The following is a 22,483-nucleotide window of genomic DNA, read 5'->3' as shown; positions in this document are numbered from 1 at the left end:
CTGCCAATAATATTTGAGGTCGTTTGCAGTGGTATTGTGACAGGAAGCACCATTCTGATTCTACTACAACTTTTGTTTCACTGTCCATGTTCTGAGCAGCATAATCTCTCTAAATCATTTCCTCTACTTGTTTATTTATTTATTTATTTTTGAGACGGAGTTTTGCTCTTGTTGCCCAGGCTGGAGTGCAATGGTGCAATCTCGGCTCACCACAACCTCTGCCTCCCTGGTTCAAGTGATTCTCCTGCCTCAGCCTCCCAAGTAACTGGGATTACAGGCATGTGCCACCATGCCCGGCTAATCTGTTGTATTTTTAGTAGAGACGGTTTATCCACGTTGGTCAGGCTGGTCTCGAACTCCTGACCTCAGGTGATCCGCCCGCCTCGGCCTCCCGAAGTGCTGGGATTACAGGCGTGAGCCACTGCGCCTAGCCTCCTCTACTTGTTTTTAACATCTTCTGACACAGTATTTAGATATGGAAGTGAGCCTCATAAATGACAGAGTAGAGGTGCTATTTCAGGTTACTTCTTCCCTTACATCAATCCCTACCTTAAAAGCTAGGGTCATTAAATGTTTTTAAAATGCTTGCCTATATGCAAATGTGTTTATAAATATACTTACATGTTTATGCATCCATACTAACAATAGTAATAAAATTAGCTAACATTTATAAAGTTATGTTTTATGTGCCAGCCACTGTATTGTTTGGCAACTCATTAACTTAATTTAACAGTGAAATAATATGAAGAGTTTGGGGTATTAGTATTACCCTCATTTTTAAATAAGGAAATTGAGATGCAGAGAGGTTAAGTAACTTGTCTAAGAAGTATCAGAACTGAGATTAAAGCCAAGAAGTCTGATTCCAGAGTCCATTCTTTTAACTGCTAAAGTATGGGACCTCAATGTATGGGTAGATATTTTTGTACACACGTGCACTTTCATATGTATAAATAAATAGGAATGAGAAAGATAAGAAAGAAAGAACCGATTAGGTGTGAACCTTGAATGATGAAATGAATGATTATCTAGATGGGATTTTTCTTAACATTTTTGTGCTGTGGGCCCTTCTGGCAATCTGGTAAGCTTCTGGACTCCTCAGAAAAAAAAAAAAAAAAAAAAATATATATATATATATATATATATATATTTTTTTTTAAGAGCTGAAATGCAATATAGAGGATTAAAAATGAAACCAGTTATATTGAAATATCAAATATTTTTAAATTGAGACATAGCAATATTCTGCCATAATTTTTTATGAACGTATTAAATAGCAAGGTGTAGGGGCAAGTCTTACAGCTATGATAATTTTGAAATAGCAGTGAGTGAAAATGATATTTTAAGATACCTGCACAAATTATAAGTTATAGAAATATTTTATAAAATCTCAAGTCCTCTCAAAATACAGTATGTCTCATGTTATTATTCTCATTTTGCATGTTAGGACACTGAGACTCAGAAGCTGAGAAATTTAGTTGCGCAGTTAATAACTGGCAAAATTGAGCCTCAAACCAAGTTATCTGATGATAAATCCTATGTTCTTTCCATCGTTCCCATGTTGTCACTCTATAACAATAAGCAGAGATTTTTTAATGACAGCAAAATGCCTTCCCAAGATTGTAACAGTATAAAATATGTAAAGTAAGAAGTGGGTGAAATCAGATGAAATAAATACATCTTGGATGCCATGCAAATATAACATTTTAGAACAAGCAAATAAGATATAAATACAGACTACTCTTGTTACTTGTATTGGGCATTGTGTTGCTGTAGCTATTGTGCGGACTAGCACAACTATAACTGCAAGTGACAGTCATTTCCTCTAACTGCTAGAGTTGGCGCTCTGGTTTCTGCACATACCAGCCCATTAACCATACATACTCTTATGCTTCAACAAGCCTTAAAATAACTGAATGCGGTAGAGCAGTGGCTTTCCAGTCATGCTTCCAGCTCAGCTTTTTGGACTGTGTTGAGACAGAGCACATGCAGAATGCCAGCCCCAGTTGAGCAAGCACCAATTGGTCATGGATTAGAGGCCATCTCCACAGTTGCCAGAATAATTAGCACAACACAGGACAGTAGCCAGCTGCTTTCTATATTAACTGTTCCTGACAGGAATGCAAATTTAAATGCACTGCTGTCCAGCGAATATTGGTTTACATCATAAGCTCTACGTTTGTACAACATGTTACAATTACCAAATATTTCCAAACAATACATTATTTTATTGGATCATCAAACAAGTTATGGTGTAGATTGGACAAGTATTAGCTGAATGTTATAAGTGGGGAAACTAAGGAAGAGAGTAGGGTGGATAGATAAAGGCACAGACCTCGCTCAGTTACTGGCCAGGAAGCCCAGAACCTAATGGTACCCTCATTATTCAGAAACTAGCCATGAAGCCACTGTCCCCCTAGAGCTACTCAAGACAGGACCTAAGTGAGGTTGAATGCTGCTTTTTCTAATCATTTAGGGGATATATACTTTCTTTCTTTTTTTTTTTTTTGAGACAGAGTCTCACTCTGTCACCCAGGCTGGAGTGCAGTGGTGCAATCTCTGCCTTCCGGGTTCAAGTGATTCTCCTGGTTCAGCCTCCCGAGTACCTGGGACTACAGGTACATGCCACCATGCTCAGCTAATTTTTGTATTTTTAGTAGAGACAGGGTTTTGCCATGTTGGTCAGACTGGTCTCGAACTCCTGACCTCAGGTGATCCACCCGCCTCAGCCTCCCAAAGTGCTGGGATTACAAGCATGAGCCACCATGCCCAGCCAGGGGATATATACTTAAAATTTCCTCAAACAGACAAATTTTGCCTTATAGGCACAAAATATTGGATCGTGGTGACGTAACCCAATAACTTCTTCTGGGAAATACATATATCGGTTACACAGAAACAAGGTATGTCAGAAAACAAAGAGAAGGCTTGAAGTTCCCTGTATCTTACATAAGACTTAGGGAGAGGACAGGATTGACCTAAAGTTCTGTGTTCTAGATGGTGAGTTGCCTATTAACCCCATGATGCTGACTCTGCTTTGGCCCTGAGGAGCCTAATCAGTTAGGACAGGGGTGTTCAAGCTTTTGGCTTTCCTGGGTATTGGAAGAAGAATTGTCTTGGGCTACACATAAAATACACTAACACTAACAATAGCTGATGAGCTAAAAAAAAAAAAAAAAATCACACAAAAAAAATCTCATAATGTTTTAAGAAAAATTATGAATTTGTGTTGGGCAGCATTAAAAGCCTTCCTGGGCTACATGTGGCCCACGGGCCACAGGTTGGACAAGCTCGAGTTAGGATTATCCCAGAATGTGAGATAGCCTCTGTTTCTCAGCACTTATTCTTGTGACCATAGTTCCTAATCCTCTCCCTTACTAAAGCTTCTAAGGGGGAATGTCTCTCTAGGCAGAAAGTGTAAATGAATTACTGTTATCTTACTAATACTAGCTACTACTATCTTTGCTTAACCTAACAAGATGCCAGTAGAGACTACCCTTTAATCATGAAAGACAACTAGAGACTAGTCTCGTTATGGCATATTCTCTATAAGTGTCACTTTGATTCCAGAAGGACTCAAACTGATAAAAGGAACATGCTGTTGTACTACATTTTAGTTCTGTTAATGAATTTCAGTTTAAATAAATCTTTATCTATAAATATAGTGATAGAATCTTTGGAATCTTCTAGATTAGATACTGAAGGCTCTAGTACAAAGAATATACTGTTGTACTACACAGAACCTTGTGCATAAGGGCTTCTGTTATCAGATGTGTTGAATCCAATGCAAAATTTGCCTCCATCTTCAAAAAAGTTCTGAAAAAGAGTATCTGCCTCCTCTAGGAGTTATACACAACCTGAATACATCTGTAAGGCTCTTTCAGATTTCCAGAGCAATGACCTTTCTTGCTTTTTACCAGCGAAGTAAATTGCTGAAAAGCTAGGAAGTCTTTCTGGGTCCCAGCGTGTCCAAGATTAAAATATATGTTGAAGTATTTCAAACTAAAACAGTAGCTTAGTTTCATGCCCAAAACAACCCAGGCATTTATCTGGTGTCTTTTTTGTTTGTTTGTTTTTTAGTTTTAATTGATACATACTGATTGTATGTGTTTATGGGGGTAGAGTGTGATGTTATAATACATGTATACATTGTGTAATGATCAAATGATGGTATTTAGCATATGCATTAACTCAAACATTTATCATTTCTCTGTGGTGAGAGCATTCAAAATTCTAGCTATTTTGAAATATGCAATACAGTATTGTCAACTATAGTCACCCTACTGTGCAATAGAACACCAAAACTTATTCCTTATATCTAACTGTACCCATTGACATTTCTAGCATTCTATTTTCCAAAGAAAACACTTTATTTTGCCTACTCACTTCCTCTATTAGCACAGTTCAGGCCAAGATACCTTAGAAGTAACTGACTTCCCTCTTGTTCAACCCAGATGTAATTACCGTCAACTAGTAAGAGATGAATACTTGATGATTATCTGTAACAAAAGTGGCAACATTTTTTTCACTTACAGTACATGGCTGGAGCCATGGCATCTTTTGTAGTTATTGTTTTTAACTAAAATTTATTGAGGTATATAGTACAGTAAATTTCACCCTTGTTCATATACAGTTATTTAATTTTGACAAATATATAATCATGTCATCACCATGACCATCAAGATATAGAACAATTCTATCATGCCCCAAAATGTTAGAACTGTGTCCTTTTATAGCCAGTTTCTCCCCACATTCCACATATTCCAGTCCCTGGTAACCACTAGTCTGTTTTCTGTCTCTATAGTTTTAACTTCTCCACAATCCTATGCCAATGTGTCACATGATATATATACCCTTTGAAGCAGATTTCTTTCTTTCTTTCTTTCTTTCTTTCTTTCTTTCTTTCTTTCTTTCTTTCTTTCTTTCTTTCTTTCTTTCTTTTTTTTTGAGACAGAGTCTCACTTTGTCTCCCAGGCTGGAGTGCAGTAGTACAATCATGACTCACTGCAGCCTGGACTTCCCAGACTCAAGTGATCCTCCCACCTCAGCCTCCTGAGTAGCTGGGACTACAGGCATGTTCCACCACGCACAACTAAGTGTGTGTGTGTGTGTGTGTGTGTGTGTGTGTGTGTGTGTGTGTTTTGTAGAGATGGGGTTTCGCCATGTTGCCCAGGCTGGTCTCAAATTCCAGGCTTCAAGGGATCTTCCCCCTCTCAGCCTCCCAAAGTGCTGGGATTATGGGCGTGAGCCACTGTGCCTGGTGAAGTGGATTTCTTTCACTTGACATAAGGCATTTGAGAATTTTCCATGTTGTTGAGTGGATCAGTAGTTCATTGCTTTCTATTAGTGAGCTATATTCCATTGTATGGATGTACTGCAGATTATTTTCTCATTTTCCAGTTGAGGGACAATTGGGATGTTTCCAGTGTTTAGCAATTATGAATAAAGCTGCCGTAAATATTCACATACAAGTTTTTATATTAACCTAAACTTTCATGCTTTTATTTCTCTTTAGTAAACACTTAGGTGAAAAATTATTAGGCCATAATTATTAGGCTACAGTTTTAATAGTAGCTATACCATTTTGCATTTCTACCAACAATGGCTGAGAGTTCTATTAATAGTTCTACAACTAGGTTCTACATCGTTAACAGCATTTGGTATTGTGAAGTTTGCTTTTGACTGTTTTCATTTTAGCCATTCTAATAGATGTGCAGTGGTATCGCATTATAGGTTAAGTTTACATTTCCCTGTGTATTAATGATGTTGAGAGTCTTTTCATGTGCTTATTTAGTGAAATGTCTATTAAAACCTTTTGGCCACCTTTTAATTTCTCTTTATTTTATTTTTATTTTTTGTATATTTTTTTTATTATACTTTAAGTTCTAGGGTACATGTGCACAATGTGCAGGTTTGTTACATATGTATAATACATGTGCCATCTTGGTGTGCTGCACCCATTAACTGGTCATTTACATTAGGTATGTCTCCTAATGCTATCCCTTCCCCCTCCCCCCACCCCACAACAGGTCCCAGTGTGTGATGTTCCCCTTCCCGTGTCCATGTGTTCTCATTGTTCAATTCCCACCTATGAGTGAGAACATGCGGTGTTTAGTTTTTTGTCTTTGCTGAGAATGATGGTTTCCAGCTTCATCCATATCCCTACAAAGGACATGAACTCATCATTTTTTATGGCTGCATAGTATTCCATGGTGTATATGTGCCACATTTTCTTAATCTGGTCTATCATTGTTGGACATTTGGGTTGGTTCCAAGTCTTTGCTATTGTGAGTAGTGCCGCAGTAAACATACGTGTGCATGTGTCTTTATAGCAGCATGATTTATATTCCTTTGGGTATATACCCAGTAATGGGATGGCTGGGTCAAATGGTATTTCTAGTTCTAGATCCCTGAGGAATCGCCACACTGTCTTCCACAATGGTTGAACTAGTTTACAGTCCCACCAACAGTGTAAAAGTGTTCCTATTTCTCCACATCCTCTCCAGCACCTGTTGTTTCCTGACTTTTTAATGATGGCCATTCTAACTGGTGTGAGATGGTATCTCATTGTGGTTTTGATTTGCATTTCTCTGATGGCCAGTGGTGATGAGCATTTTTTCATGTGTCTGTTGGCTTTTAATTTCTTTCTTTTTTTTTTTTTTTGAGACAGGGTCATACTCTGTCACCTAAGCTGGAGTGCAGTGGTGCAATCTCGGCTCCCTGCAACCTCCGCCTCCCGGGTTTAAGTGATTCTCATGCCTCAGCCTCCTAAGTAGCTGGGATTACAGGCATGAGTCCAGCCACTGCACCTGGCTAATTTTTATATTTTTAGTAGAGATGGGGTTTTGCCATGTTGCCTAGGCTGGTCTCAAACTCCTAGACTCAAGCAATCTATCCGCCTCTGCCTCCCAAAGTGCTGGGATTACAGATGTGAGCCGCTGCACCCAGCCTAAGTTTCATTATCCATCTTATTATTCTATTGTAAAAGTTTTTATTTATTCTAGAATAAAAGGCCTTATCAAATATGTGTTTTGCAAATATTTCCTCCCAATTTGTGGCTTTTTAAAGATTTTTCTTAATTGTGTTTTCAAACACAATTTCTTTATTTGGATGAAATCTAATTTATTAATTTTTATGGATTATTCTTTTATATCATATCTAAGAAATCTCTGCCTAACACAAAATCATGATGATTTTCACCTTCAGTTGCTTCTAAAAGTTTTATATAGTTATAGGTTTTATTTATTTTTTATTTTTTTAACAGGCTTTATTCACTTTATTTTTCTTGTATAAAACCCTATGTTGTAGCCACAGCTGGAGCCTGGGTCCACTGCATGGAGACTCTGGTATGGGTCTTGACGAGTTGGTCAGTGAATTCCTGATAGGGAGACTTGGTAAATACAGTCTCCTTCCAGAGGTCGGGGGTCAGGTAGCTGTAGGTCTTAGAGATGGCATCAAAGGTGGCCTTGGCGAAGTTGCCCAGGGTGGCAGTGCAGCCCCGAGCTGAGGTGCAGCAGTAATCGATTCCCCGAGCTGAGGAGCAGCTTCTTGGGCACAGGCGTCGAGACGATGCCAGTGCCCCTGGGTGCAGGGATGAGGCGCACCAGCACAGAGCCGCAGCGACCTGTCACCTTGCAAGGGATGGTGTGGGGCTTGCTGATCTTGTTCCCCCAGTAGCCTCTGTGCACGGGGACAATGGAGAGCTTGGCCAGGATGATGGCCTCACGGATGGTGGTGGCCACCTCCTTGGAGCACTTAACACCCAGACTGACGTGGCCATTGTAGTCCCCAGTAGCAACAAATGCCTTGAACCTGGTGCTCTGGCCAGCACGGGTCTGCTTCTGCACCGGCGTAACCTTCAAAACCTCGTCCTTGAGAGAGGCCCCCAGGAAAAAGTCAATGATCTCAGATTCATTAATGGGCAGGGAGAAGAGATAGATTTCCTCCAGGGACTTGATCTTCATGTCCTTGACCAAGTGGCCCAGCTTGGTGACAGGCATCCACTCCTTATCCTCAGCCTTTCCTCCACGAGCTCCACGGCCTCAGCCCAGGCCCCATCCATGGCCGCGACCCCGGTCCCGGATGCCACCGCAGAAACCTCCGTGGAAGCCACCGTGGTTCCCCATCCCAGGGCCACCAGGGCCTCCACCCCCACCCCCCCACCTCCCGCTGCACCGGCATTATCAGCCATTTGGTGTTTTCTCGGAGAAGAAGCAGTTATAGGTTTTAGATTTAAGTTTATGATCCATTTTGGGGTAATTTTTATATATGGTGCTATTATGGACTGAATATTTGTATTCCTCCAAAATTCTTATGTTTGAAACCCTAACCCTCAATGTGATGATATTAGGAGATGGGGCCTTTGGGAGATAATTTAAGTCATGAGGGTTCAGCCTTCCCGAATGGAATTAACACCCTCATAAAAGGAACCCCAGAAAGCTCTCAAGCCCTCTTTTTCATGTGAGGATATCAGAAGTCAGCAGTCTGCAACTCAGAAGAGAGGCCTCACCAGAACCTGATCATGCTGGCATCCTGATCTCAGACTTCTAGCCTCCAGAACTGCTAGGCACAGGTGCATACCACCAAGACAGATTTTTTCTTTTTTTTTTTTTTTAGATATGGTGTCTTGCTATGTTGGCCATGCTGGTCTTGAACCCCTGGCCTCTCGTGATCCTCCTGCCTCAGCCTCCCAAAGTGCTGGGATTACAGGCAGAAGTCACCATTCCCAGCCAATTTTTGTTGTTGTTGTTGTTGTTGTTGTTGTTGAGACAGAGTCTCACTTCATTGCCCAGGCTGGAGTGCAGTGGCAATATCTCAGCTCACTGCAACCTCCACCTCCATCAAGCAATTCTCTTGGCTCAACCTCCTGCGTAGCTGGGATTACAGATGCCCGCCACCACACCTTGCTAATTTTTGTATTTTTAGTAGAGACGGGGTTTCACCATGTTGGCCAGACTGGTCTCGAACTGCTGGCCTCAAGTGATCCGCCCGCCTCAGCCTCTCAAAATGCTGAGATTATAGGCATGAGCCACCACACCCAGCCCCAATTTTTGTTTTTTATAAGCCTCCCAGGCTATGGTACTTTGTTATAGCAGCTTGAACTGACTAACATACAAAATATAGGTTGAAAGCTTTGGGTTTGTTTTTGTTTTTGTATATGTTTTTGTTTTTGTATATGAATGCCAAATTTTTCCAGCACCATTTATTATTGTTATTATTATTATTATTATTATTATTCACTCCTGTTGCCCAGGCTGGAGTGCAGTGGCATGATCTCGGCTCACTGCAACCTCTGCCTCCCAGGTTCAAGTGATTCTCCTGCCTCAATCTCCTGAGTAGCTGGAATTACAGGTGCCCACCACCACACCTGGCTAATTTTTGTACTTTTAGTAGAGATGGGGTTTCACCATGTTGACCAGGCTGGTCTCGAACTCCTGACCTCAGGTGATCCACCCACCTTGGCTTCCCAAAATGCTCAGATTACAGGCATGAGCCACCATGCCTGGCCTTTCCAGCACCATTTATTTAAAAGATTATCTATTGGTTTGCCTTTGCATCTTTGTCAGAGTCAGTTGATCATGTCTGTGTGTGTCTATTTACATACTCTCAAATCTGTTCTATTGGTCTATGAGTCTATTTCTTTGCCACTACCACATTCTCTTCATTACTGTGGGTTTACAATATGCCTTAATACCACACAATGTGAGTTCTTCAACTTTGTTCTTTTTTTCAAAAACTTTTTATTCTTCTATTTCTTTTGCCTTTCCATAACAATTTTAAAACTGCATATTTCATTTCTACAAAGATTGCTCTGGGAAGTTTTTAACAAATTATTCTTAGTAGTACCTTATAGTGGGGATTAACTATGAATTTAATTTTTTAATAAAGTACTATATTAGGTTTTTATTGCTGTGTAACAAATTAACACAAACTTAGCTTACAAACAACAAACATTCATTACTTCACAGTTTCCGTATGTCAGGAATCTAGACACTGCTCAAGCTGAGGCTTTTGCTCGTGGTGTCACAAGACTGCAGTCAAGGCATCAGCCAGGGCTAAGGTCTCGTCTGAGATTTAGGATTCTCTCCCCACTGCACATTGGCAGAATTCTTTTTTTTTGAGACAGAGTCTCTGTCACCCAGGCTCGAGTGCAGTGGTGCAATCTCGGCTTCACTGCAAGCTCTGCCTCCCAGGTTCACGACATTGCCCTGCCTCAGGCTCCCGAGTAGCTGGGACTACAAGCGCCCGCCACCACACCTGGCTGATTTTTTTGTATTTTTTAGTAGAGATGGGGTTTCACCGTGTTAGCCAGGATGGTCTCGATCTTCTGATCTGGTGATCTGCCTGCCTCAGCCTCCGAAAGTGTTGGGATTACAGGTGTGAGCCGCTGCACCTGGTCCAGAATTCACTTTTTTAAAAGTACTTACATATGTCAACTTTATTGTTTCTCTATATGCACATTTATTTGTTACTGAAAATTGAAAAAATAGCATGTTGGAATTTCCTTTTAATATAATTCAAATTTTTAAAAACCAGAAAATCTAATTAGTTATGCTCTAATCCAACTACTCAATGTTTTCTTTTTATTCTTTTCCCATAAGTTATCTTGCTTCAAATTCTAGATGTTGGGATTCATCTCACCGACTTAGGTTCTAAAACATATGGGAGCCCTGTGTGGTGGCTTATGCCTCTAATCCCAGCACGTGAGAATAATTCAGACTTATTGGTGCTGCTTTGGGTTCAAATAAAAAAGTAGAGCTAAAGTATATTCAAGTTATTCAAATACATTCAAACTTACACAGGTTCCTTATAAATTACTGCTATCAAGGTAAGAAGGAAAAGATACAAGAAGAAAAAGACGTCACTCATCATAGGTTATTATTGGTATACAGTCTATCCTAGCACAGACTGCTGCATAAATTTGCCAACAAGAAAGTACAAGAATAAAGTTTATGACTAAATCAGCTCATTGTCATAATTTCCTATTCTAGCATTCTCAGAAGGATCCCATCTATGATACATGTGGAAACTGCAGCCACATTTGAATGGTTCAATTCTTGATTCATTCTGAACCGTCTTAGACCCAATATTTGTTAGCTCTCATTTAAGCTGAGAAAAATCTGTTGAGTAACAGGTATCTCAGTTTTATCATCCTTTCTTTCCACTAATAACGATGTCCTTTTTCCTCTTGTCCTGTAAGGCAAACCATCTCTGATGTCCTGGAAGGTCTTTGCTTTTCTATCCTGTTGTTGGGGTGAACCTTCTGGTGGAGGGGAAGGGAATTTGGTACCTGGGTGAAGAATCAAGTTGTCAAGACTCTTTATTAATGTTTTGGAGCAGAAGTTATGAGAGGCCTCTGAATCATCCTGGGAATCTTTCTTTGGTGAGCATTCGTGAAGACTCTGGGATCAAGGTGCACATTTGTCATGAGTCAATCAATGGTCTAGTCATAGCTTTAAGCTCCTTCTGGATCTTTAGTCCCAGCAGAATGTGTTGCTGAATTCTCAAATTGCTACAAGGTACCCTGGAAAGAACTGCGTAGCCCAGAAACAGCCTGAAAACCCAAACTCCAACAAATAGTGATGAACGAGTTGACTACAGTTTTTTTTGTACAATTTTAAAATTCATGGCAGTTTGCTTCTCCAAGGCCAGCAGGAAAGTGTCTCTGCTGCTTCAAATCTCTACAATTTCTACCTCGGATCTCTAGACACTCTTTTGAAAGACTCACCTAATTAGGTGAAAGCAACCCAAACTAATCTCTCTTGATTAACTTGAAGTTAAATGATTAAGAGACTTAATTACATCTGCAAAATCCCTTCATATTTGCCACATAACAAAACCTAATCGTGGGAGTGACATCATAGTTCTGCCCACACTCAGGAGGAGGGGATCATACAGGGCATGTATACCGGGGGCTGGAAGTCTTGGATGCCATCTTAGAATTATCCTACCACAAGTACTGTTGAGAGTATCTGTATCTTAAGTGGACTTTGAAGGAGTATATCTTTCAAGGAATTTATCCATTTCACTTGAATTGTGAGTTTATAGCTTATGACATTCTCTTATTTGCCTTTTAATATCTGCAGGCTTTGTAGAGATGTCATTCTTGATATTGGGAATTTGTGTCTGCTCTGTTTTTAATGATCAATCTGATTAGAGATTTATTAATTTAATTTTCCAAGAACCAACTTTTAGCTTCGTTGATTTTCTCTATTTTCTTCTGATTTTAATGTAATTGCTCTCTTCTTGTTTTTCTTATGTACTTCCTTCTGCTTGTTTTGGGTTAAATTTGCTCTCTGTTTTAGTGTCCCAAGGTAGAAGCATAGATAATTGATTTGAAACTATTCTTCTATTCTAATTGAAAGCATTCATTACTATGTATTTCCTTCTAAGCTTCCCTCACGTGTGGTGCAAGAACCTTACAACAATATGTTTTTATTCATTTAATTATGCTTTTTAATTTCCCTTGAGATTTTCTCTTTAACCCGTGGATTATCTTAAATATTTTGTTATTTCTTGTTATCATTCTGTTATTGATTTCTTAGTTTAATTATACTGTCATCTGATAATACACTTTGTATGACTTCAGTTCTTTAAATCTGTTAGTGTTCATTTATGACCCAGTATATTGTATATTTTGGTCAAGGTCCCATGGGTGTTTTGAAAGATTGTATTTCTGGCTGTCATTAGATGAAGTGTTAAATAAATACCAGTTGGGTCCTGTTGCTTTATTTTGGTGTTCAGTTCTTCTGTGTCCCTGCTGATTTTCATTTTAGTGGTTCTAGCAATTATTGAGAGAAGAGTGTTGAAGTTACCAATTATAATTGTGTTTTCAAGTGTTTCTTCCTATTCTATCAGTTCTTGCTGCCTGTATCTTGAAGCTCTGTGATTTAGTATGTATACATTTAGGAATTTTATGTATTCTTGGTGAATTGACCCTTTTATTGTTATATAATATCTCTATTTGTTTCTGGTAATTGTCTTTAAAGTTTACCTTATTAGATATTAATATACTTAACTCCAGCTTTCATTTCATTAGTATTTATTATAGTTTTGCTAATTCTTTTACTTTTAACCTCCTATGTTATTGTATTTTAAGTGAGTTTCTTTTTTTTTTTTTTTTTTTTTGAGACAGTCTTGCTCTGTCACCCAGGCTGGAGCACAGTGGCACGATTTCGGCTCACTGCAAGCTCCGTCTCCCGGGTTCACGCCATTCTCCTGCCTCAGCCTCCCAAGTAGCTGGGACTGCAGGTGCCCGCCACCATGCCTGGCTAATTTTTTCTGTTTTTTAGTAGAGACGGGGTTTCACTATGTTAGCCAGGATGGTCCCGATCTCCTGACCTCATGATTCGCCCGCCTCGGCCTCCAAAAGTGCTGGGATTACAGGCATGAGCCACTGTACCCAGCCTAATCGAGTCTTCTTTTTTATCTCAGCCTTTTTATTGATGTATTTACACCATTTACATTTAATGTAATTATGAATGTTAAGATTTAAGATTTCCAATTTATTGTGTTGAACACTGCATGTTCCTTCTGTGTTTCATTCTTGTCCTCCTTTACATTTCTTGAATATTTTTAGTATTCCATTTTAATTTATATATGGTAGAGCTTTTTATAATGCTCTATTAAGATATAATTCACATACCATACAATTCAAAATTTAAGGTATACAATTGAGTGATTTTGTATATTCAGTGTTGGGCAAACATCACCACAAATGATATTAGAACACTTTCATTATCCCACAGAGAAACCCTTCACCCTTTGGCTGTTACTCTTCAAATTTGTGCCCAACCCCCAGTCCTAGGCAACTACTCATCTACTTTCTGTCTCTATAGATATGCCAGTGCCAGATATTTCACATAAATATAATTACATAATATGTGGTATTTTTTGACTGGCTTCTTTTGCTTAGCATAATGTTTTCAAGGTTCATCCATGTTGAGCATATACTAGACCTTCATTGCTTTTGCGGAATAATATTCCACTGTAGAGATATACAACATTTTGTTTAACCATTCGTCAGTTGATGGACAGCTTATGGATACTTACATTATTTCCACCTTTTGGCTGTCATGAATAATACTGCAATGGATATTTGTGTACCAGTTTTTGTGTGGACATATGTCTTCATTTCTCTTGGGTACATACTTGGTAGTGGAATTGCTGGGTCAAATGGTTACTTAATGTTTTGAGGAACTTCCAGAATATTTTCCAAAGTGACTGTACCATTTTAGATTCCCACCAGTAGTATATGAGGGTTTTGATTTCTCCATATTCTCATTAATACTTGTTATTATGTATTTTTTTTATTATAACCATCCTAGTGTATGTGAAGTGGTATCTTATATTTCGGTTTTTGTTCTGTTACCCAGGCTGGAGTGCAGTGGTGCAATCTCAGCTCACTGCAACCTCCACCCCCAGGGTTCAAGTGATTCTCATGCCTCAGCCTCCCAAGTAGCTGGTATTACAGGCATGTGCCACCACCACACCCGGCTAATTTTTGTATTTTTAGTAGAGGCAGGTTTTTGCCATGTTGGCCAGGCTGGTCTTGAACTGCAGGCCTCAGGTGATCTGCCCACCTCAGCCTCCCAAAATGTTGGGATTATAGGCGTGAGCCACCCTGCTGGGTCTATATTGTGTTTTTAAATAAATCTCTTTGTATAGTTTGTTTTCATTGGAGGTTTTTTGTTTATTTGTTTCTGAGTGTGTGTGTGTGTGTGTGTGTGTGTGTGTGTGTATGATTGTTCTAGGTATTAGAATATGTATACTTATTTTATCACAGTCTGTATTTTCTACTTCAAGTGCAATAGAGAAGCCTTATCACTAATTAGGTCCCTTTACCCTTCTTTTTGATATAGTTATCTTAAAAATCACCTCTGCATAAACTGAGAACCACATCATACAGCAAGGTTATCTTTGCTTTCAATCATTGAAACATAACTCTAAAAATTAAAAAGGATAAGCCAGGCATGCACTGTAGCCCCAGCTACTCAGGAGTCTGAGGCAGGGAGGATTGCTTTAGCCCAGGAGTTCAAGACCAGCCTGGACAACACAGTGAGACCCTCATTAAAAAAAAAAAAAAACTAAAGAGGATAAAAACAGTCTATTATTTTTCTCACATATTTACATTCTGCTTCTCTTTTTTCATTCCTGATGTTCTATTTGTTTCACGAGTGTTCATAGTTGATTGTTGGAGCATTTTTATGAGAGTTGTTTTAAAATTCTTGTCATATAATTCTAATATATCTGTGTCATCACAGTGTCAGTGCCTGTTGATTATCTTTTCTTGTTTCAATTAATATTTTCCAAACTTTTGAGTTGTTTCATAATTTTGGATTATATCTTTGACATTTTCTGTATTATGAGACTCTGGATCCTATTTAAATATCTTATTTTAGTAAACGGACAATCTGTCAAGGTTTAGAATGAACATTCTCTTTCGATTTTGTGGTTCAAATTTCATGTTAGTTTTCAGATACCTTGCAGGGCTCTTCTGGTTTGCCCCACCTCTGGGCTGCTCAGACCCATTTAGAACCAAGGCAATAATCTAACTATAGTTCAATTCTCAGAGCTTTTGCTATCTTGATTCTGACCAGTTTCACACATGGGCTGCTCAAAAGTGTCCTGACTTTTTGTACCAATTACTTCCTCCAACTTTGTCCTCTCCATACTCCTACTCTCTAGTTGGAAAGGGGTAAAATACTACCTCGTTGCTATCCTTTGCTTAATTCGGGGCATTGATAGTTTGACAGGGCTCCTCCCAACAGTCTCTATACTGTCCAGTGGGGAAAAGAGGTGCAGTTTCTTTTATTGTATGTGTTTTGAGTAGAGCATAGTCAAATGGTTCACTCGGCAGAGTTACCTGCCTCCCAGTCTTTTTACTAGAGAGAGTAGACTTCTCTTGAGAAATTTGGCATCTGTGCACTTTGGTGTTTCTGGATTATAGGCTACTCTAGCCCATAATTTACTATAGATTGGAGGCAAAAGCAAACAAGCAAACAGAAAACGCTTCAGGGAACTTATAGCAGGTTGTCTCTCAAGTTCCAAAGTTCCTAGTCCAAGATGCCTCCCCTTCTCCCCCTGTCATTTATTTTGCCTTTTGCCCTGGGGATTTTAGTTGTAATTAATTAGCAGGAGGATGTGGATACTATGTACTTGCTCTATCTTGTCATCTTGTCTAGAAAAGGAAATCAACCATGACTTTTTTTTTTTTTTTGAGATGGAGTTTTACTCTCTTTGTCCAGGCTAGAGTGCGATGGCACAATCTTGGTTCACTACAACCTCCGCCTCCCGGGTTTAAGCAGTTCTCCTGTCTCAACCTCCCGAGTAGCTGGGATTACAGGCGCCCGCCACCACGCCTGGCTAATTTTTGTATTTTTAGTAGAGACTGGGTTTCACCATGTTGGTCAGGCCGGTCTTGAACTTCTGGCCTCAGGTGATCTGCCCACCTTGGCCTCCCAGAGTGCTAGGATTACAGACGTGAGCCACCACACCTAGCCTGTGATTCATTTTTGTATCACTCATAAAACATACCGCAATGCCTAGTGTACAATTGGTATTAATTAAATATTTGTTTCAAAAGACGAGAGTGAGTGAGGGAGGAACATAAGTAGCTCTGTATCTCAAAATGTTAGTTCAGCATAATATGATTGAGTCATCAGTTTAAATTCTAGCCCCACCTACTTTCAGTGTGAACATAGACTGGTTACTTAACTTCTCTGAGCCTCAGTTTCCTATAATATGACAATGGTAATATCTACTTCATAGGACAAGTAAAAATAAGATGATATATTTAATGCATTTAGCACAATGCTTGATAATAAACAGCAAATATACTTTCTACTTATATTAGTAATAACAATTATCAAATATCACTATCTGTTTCTTATCCTTATAGGAAACTCTGCTCTTAAAGACAAAGAAGATCAATTTGGGAGAACACCACTTATGTATTGCGTGTTGGCTGACAGATTGGATTGTGCAGATGCTCTCCTGAAGGCAGGAGCAGATGTGAATAAAACTGACCATAGCCAGAGAACAGCCCTCCATCTTGCAGCCCAGAAGGTGAGAAGTAAAATTTCCTTGAAGAGTAAATGTTTTGTGTGATGTCTGCTAGTTGATTAGTGGAACTATGCAATGGACAGATAATAAAGAAGTCTCAAATGCATGACTCATAGGTTTTATATATTTTTTCTAAAAGCTGTCTTTAAGCTGCAGAGAGTAAAAGCACAGATAATTATCAGCAGCTGCATTTCAGGTTCCTCAAACAGTAGAATTTATTCTGTGATCTAAAGTTTTTTGGGAAAAAAGTGATCAAATTTATATATACAATGTGATGAAACTGTTACCAATCTATATATAGGGAAAAAATAAAGACCAAAAAGAAATACTCAAAGATATTAATAGTGGTTGGGTTTAAATTTGGGGAATATATATGGAATTTTTTTACTTTTCACTGTTTAAAATTTTTTCCTTAATGAGTATTACTTTTACTATAAAAAGTTGAAATCCCAGCCTGGGCAACATAGCGAGACCCCATCTCTACAAAAAATTAAAAAATTAGCTGGGCATGGTGGCGCACACCTGCAGTCCCAGCTACTTGTGGGGCTCAGGTAGGAGGATCACTTGAACCTGGGAGGTTGAGGCTGCGGTTAACTGAGTTCACATCACTGCACTCCATCCTAAGTGACAGGGCAAGACCCTGTCTCTTAATTAATTAATTAATTAAATTTAATTTAAAAGGTTGAAATGTGTCTTGAAATATGTGGCATTAAGAGGCATAAAATAAATTTATTTTCTGAATATATTTTCAACTTTTTAAAATCTAAAACTATGTTGCCAATATTAATGATTTCACATTTTTAAATGTATTATTAAGAGCTCAGATTTTTAAGATTAAACCCATCAAACAGATAAAATAGGCAGCTTCTACATTTAGTTAAAGACTTATTCACCTAAAAACTATTTTTCCTCCATAAAATTTTGGTCCATAAAATAGATTTCCAGTGCCTGGTATTTTTCTTTTTGTTATTTTAGATTTCTGTATTTTTTGAATAAAAAGCAATTAAAATGAGTTAGATCCAGCAGGAACTATTAGAGTTATTTTCTATTTAAAAATGTGAACCAGATATAGCTAATTAATTAAGGGGTTAGAAAAATACCTTTCATTAGTTGAATGCATAAAAAGAGGCTGACATTAAGTTATACTACTGAATATGCTAGTTATATGCGCTTCTCAGTTAGGTCTGTCAGGTTATTTCCAAAGTTACTTCTCTTGAATTTGGTTTTTATTATAGTAATTTTTAAAAAAATCTCCCTCATTTTCAATCTCAGTTTTAACTACTGCTCAGGTATTTATTACCTTTCACTTAGGCTTGTCAGCTAATGAAATTATTCACTCGAGAAAGGTAACTCCATTTAACTTGTTATCATAAAAAAGCAAATAGTTTAGATTGGGAAAAGTTGCAAAATTAAGACTTTGATACCCTTTAGATTTTTCGTTATGATTGATTTAGGTGTAAAACTCAGCTTCAAAAATGTAGAGTGAAGGAACCTAGCTTAACGTCAAGTAGATTATGTGGAGCAAGTGAGGATTTCAGTTGATGATCCAACAGTATAACATCCTGTAGAAGTATTATATGACCAGGATGGTTGAAAGAAGGGGAATGTACAACCAGACATGTTAGCTGTAATCTTTTCATCAGATACCATGCATTGTTTTCTTTTGTTTTTTTGTTTCTACTTTGATTTTTTAATTATAAGTTTTTCATATATTGAAGAATAAATAGAACTATGATTTATATGGCAGTATTTACATAGTTGATTTCATAACAGATTTCATGTTCTTTCAATTGTCTGATAATTATGCATTTCCTTCCTTTCTCTGTGTTGCTGTTTGTTTTTACATGCTTGCCAAAAGCAGTAATGGATCCAAATTCCCCGAAAAGGATAGTAATAATTCTTTAGTATTCTCTTGTGTCCAATTAAATCTGGGTATTGTGTTAGTTCATTTGTGCTTTATACAAAGCACCAGCATTCAGAAATCAAAGATAGTATATACCAGTCAGGAATAAGATAGTAAATGATCTACAAATAATTTTCAAAGAATAGTTGGAGATAATATGTCCCAGGGCTGTAATACTCCTTGCCCCCAAACAGACACAAGCACAAATTCTCTTTAGAGAAAACATCTTCACCTTATACTTCTAGGATTTTCCCATATTAAATAAACCAAACATGCACTGACAATGAAAGATCACCAAACTCATAAGGGAGCAATTTACTATGAATGAGAGTCAGCAGAAACAACAAACAGATTTAGTCTATGAAAAACATGAGGGATTGGCATCATTAGAGACACAATGTAAAATAACCACTGATGGAATGTTTAAAGATATGAAAGAAGAAATCAGCCAAGCACAGTGGCTCACACCTGTAATTTTAGCACTTTAGAAAGGCCAGGCAAGAGGCTCTTTTGAGGCCAGGAGTTTGAGACCAGCCAGGGCAACACAGAGAGACTCTATTTATTTAAAACAAAAAAAATTAGCTGGGTGTAGTGGCCCAAACCTGTAGTCCTAGCTCCTTGGGAGGCTGAGGCGGAAGGATTGCTTGAGCCCTGGAGTTTGAGACCAGCCTGAACAACAAAGTGAGACCCTGTCTCAAAAAAATATGTATTTTATTTAATATTATAATTAAAAGAAGGAATCTGGCAGGGTGCAGTGGCTCACACCTGTAATCTTAGGACTTCGTGAGGCCAAGGCGGGTGGATCACTTGAGGCCAGGAATTTGAGACCAGCCTGGGCAACATGATGAAACCTGTCTCTACTAAACACACACACACACGCATGCACACACACACAAATTAGTTGGGCATGGTCATGAGCACGTGTACTCCCAGCTACTTAGGAGGCTGAGGTGGAAGGGTCGCTTGAGCCCACGAAGTCTGCAGTGAGGAGAGATCATACCACTGCACTTCAGCCTGGGGGACTGGAGTGAGACCGTGCCTCAAAAAAAAAATGTAAATACATAAAAAAAATTTTTTAAAAAACAAAGAATCAGAAAAATGAGAAACCAACAAGACACTTTCATAACTAGGCATCAATTCTGGCCATAATGGCTTATTTTAAACTAATTTGCCCATCAAAAAAATCTGTAAAAACTGAATAAAATACTATATACATTGTTTGAAGGCATTGAGAACAATCAGCACAGTCAGGATCTAAGAGACTACAATCATTCAAAGAAGAAAAACATGTAAAGTGAGTACCACATTCATCCTGGCCTTTTCCTTTATGGCATTTTCCAAATTGGAATGCAAAAGAATACAACCCTAACAGGAAGCAGCAGCCTTACCAGGCTGAAGAAACTGAGGCCGAGTTTGGAGATAATAGTGGCTGGAACTTGAAGGTCAAAATCCTGGGGAGGAGGGAATTGCAGAGAAAGAATGCAAGAATCTGGATACAAATTCCTCACAAGTTTTTAGCAGATTCCTAAACTGTGCTTGTATAGGGTGATGCTCTAAGAAACCTAGTATTAAACAACAGCTGGGAGACTAGAGAGCTGAGTAGAGATTATTTTAAATTATCCTATATTTTCTTTTATGTTTAAATCTCTTAATACATAACACATTGATTTTTGTGTAGGGATCCATTCTCATTTTAAAGCATATGGATAACTAATTTTCCCAACACAACCTAGTTCATTAATTTTTGGCCATTTAGTATCTGCTCTGTGTCAGTTCCAGGCTTTTGTACTATGAACTCCCTATGCATTTCTTTTTTTTTAAATGAGGGATCCTGAATACTAGGGAGGCTTTCGGAAATTTGAAAATAAAAGTTACATGATCAGTGTATTTTCGGGGGACTAATATGGCAACTAAAGCTACTTTGGAAGAGAAAGAGTGGAGATACATAGATTGCTATTATAGTTCAGGCCAATAGAGAGGAATTGGGTTTAAGAGATATATTATGGAGGTAGAAGTGTTCATTCAACAAGCATTTATTGAATATCTACTATGTAGTCATGATTATACAACTAGAGAGAATATGAAAAAAATGAATCACATATGTTAGCTTATAGATAGGTGCTCTCAGTACCCATCCCTATTAAACTTCATTTCCCTTTGTTTAGTGAACCTTCTGATATATTGGATATCAAATATCCTTTCCAAGTATTGTCTGTCCCACTTAATTCTGGTATCCATGAAAGCAGAAATGTGCTATTTATGTAATCATGAACACTCATGTGTATGTGTATACCTTCATTCATTCGACATGTGTTAATACTATTATGTAACAGGCATCGTGTTAGGCCTTGGAACACAAAGGTGAACAACATGATTCCTGCTCTTAAGTTGCTTACAAAGATCATGGATGAAGATATTAAATGATAATTAAAGTTGATTGATCTACCTTGTAATACATAAGTGTTTTATAAAATATCTATGGCCATAATATATAGTCATTGTTATTATTGACATGAGAAGACCGTTTATACATTATTTATTATGTTTCTAGTTTTTGTGTGTGTATGATAGTGAACTATATTATGTTATCTTTTCTTGGGTTCATTAGTGGGAAAAGCTCATATTCCCAAAGCATTTTGCTCACATCTCTATTAGAGCCCCATTACCTTATATTGTAATTATTGCTTACTTGTCTCTTTTCTACTAGGCTGGAGCTCCAGGCAAGTAGCTCTTTTTGTTTGTTTTTGAATCTCTCTGAATCTAGTAGGTTCTGACATATCTTGGTTGAATGAATTTTATTTTACTTTTATAGAAAGTCATTACTAATACAAATGCGAGACCTTTTGTTTATTGGAAACATTTATCTACTTTAAAAATATATATGCGTGTGGAAAAACTTATTGAACTGTGCTGCTTGGCTTAGTTATTTTGGCACGTGTTCACTTCTCTGGAAACAAATTACTGTTAGTCCAAGAAACTGAAGAAATGGTACCCATGAGAATAAAATTAATCTCAATATACTGAACATCTGCACCTAATTTGTTTTTCATTTAGAACCATCAGTTTAATCCAAGAAAGCAATTGGTCATACCTTTTCTAGGCTTCTCACAAAAGATATCTAATTGTTAGAAATGTTTTGCTCCAGGGAGGCTACTATTTCTCTGACTTCTACAGATACATTTGTTAATAAGGATAAAAAAGCTTTAGAAATATTACTATATGTTAATAGTTATGCATGTTTAATCTTCCAGGAGGTTATTCATTTGGCTTCAAGAAGCTTAAGACTACCTACTTTGAAAAATTATATCACAGTAAATACAAAAATTAAAGAACTTTCTGGTTGTGGCTGCATTGTCCTTTTTTTAAATTCATAAACAATTATCTGTTTATCTATGAAAATTGAATGTTAATTTTCAGTTTTCAAGATATGCTGTTTCCATATTACTGATTTACAAAAAGGAGACAGAATACCTCTGAAACTTTTCAGGAACACTTATACCAGGTAACACTATTAGGTTT

The 22,483-nt window shown here is 38.0% G+C and overlaps 1 protein-coding gene and 1 pseudogene across 1 annotated transcript in view; one reads left to right on the top strand and one right to left on the bottom strand.

The window, feature by feature from the left end:
• The window catches only part of LOC115838587 (inversin-like), a 31,880-nt gene extending 10,463 nt beyond the window's left edge, over positions 1-21,417 (top strand). Inside the window, exons 3-4 of the mRNA XM_030829298.1 lie at positions 16,898-17,064; positions 20,190-21,417. Of these exons, the coding sequence (XP_030685158.1) occupies positions 16,898-17,064; positions 20,190-20,222 (200 nt within the window). The 3' untranslated portion in view covers positions 20,223-21,417. The remainder of the gene's footprint in view (positions 1-16,897; positions 17,065-20,189) is intronic.
• LOC100595020 lies at positions 7,295-8,188 on the bottom strand (annotated as a pseudogene).
• Positions 21,418-22,483: the final 1,066 nt, after the last annotated feature.

The sequence above is a fragment of the Nomascus leucogenys genome, chromosome 1a (genome assembly GCF_006542625.1).
Source record: "Nomascus leucogenys isolate Asia chromosome 1a, Asia_NLE_v1, whole genome shotgun sequence".
In the NCBI taxonomy this organism is placed as follows: domain Eukaryota; kingdom Metazoa; phylum Chordata; class Mammalia; order Primates; family Hylobatidae; genus Nomascus; species Nomascus leucogenys.
The sequence above is the reverse complement of the archived record's forward strand: the minus strand, read 5'-3'. Positions and strand labels throughout refer to the sequence as shown.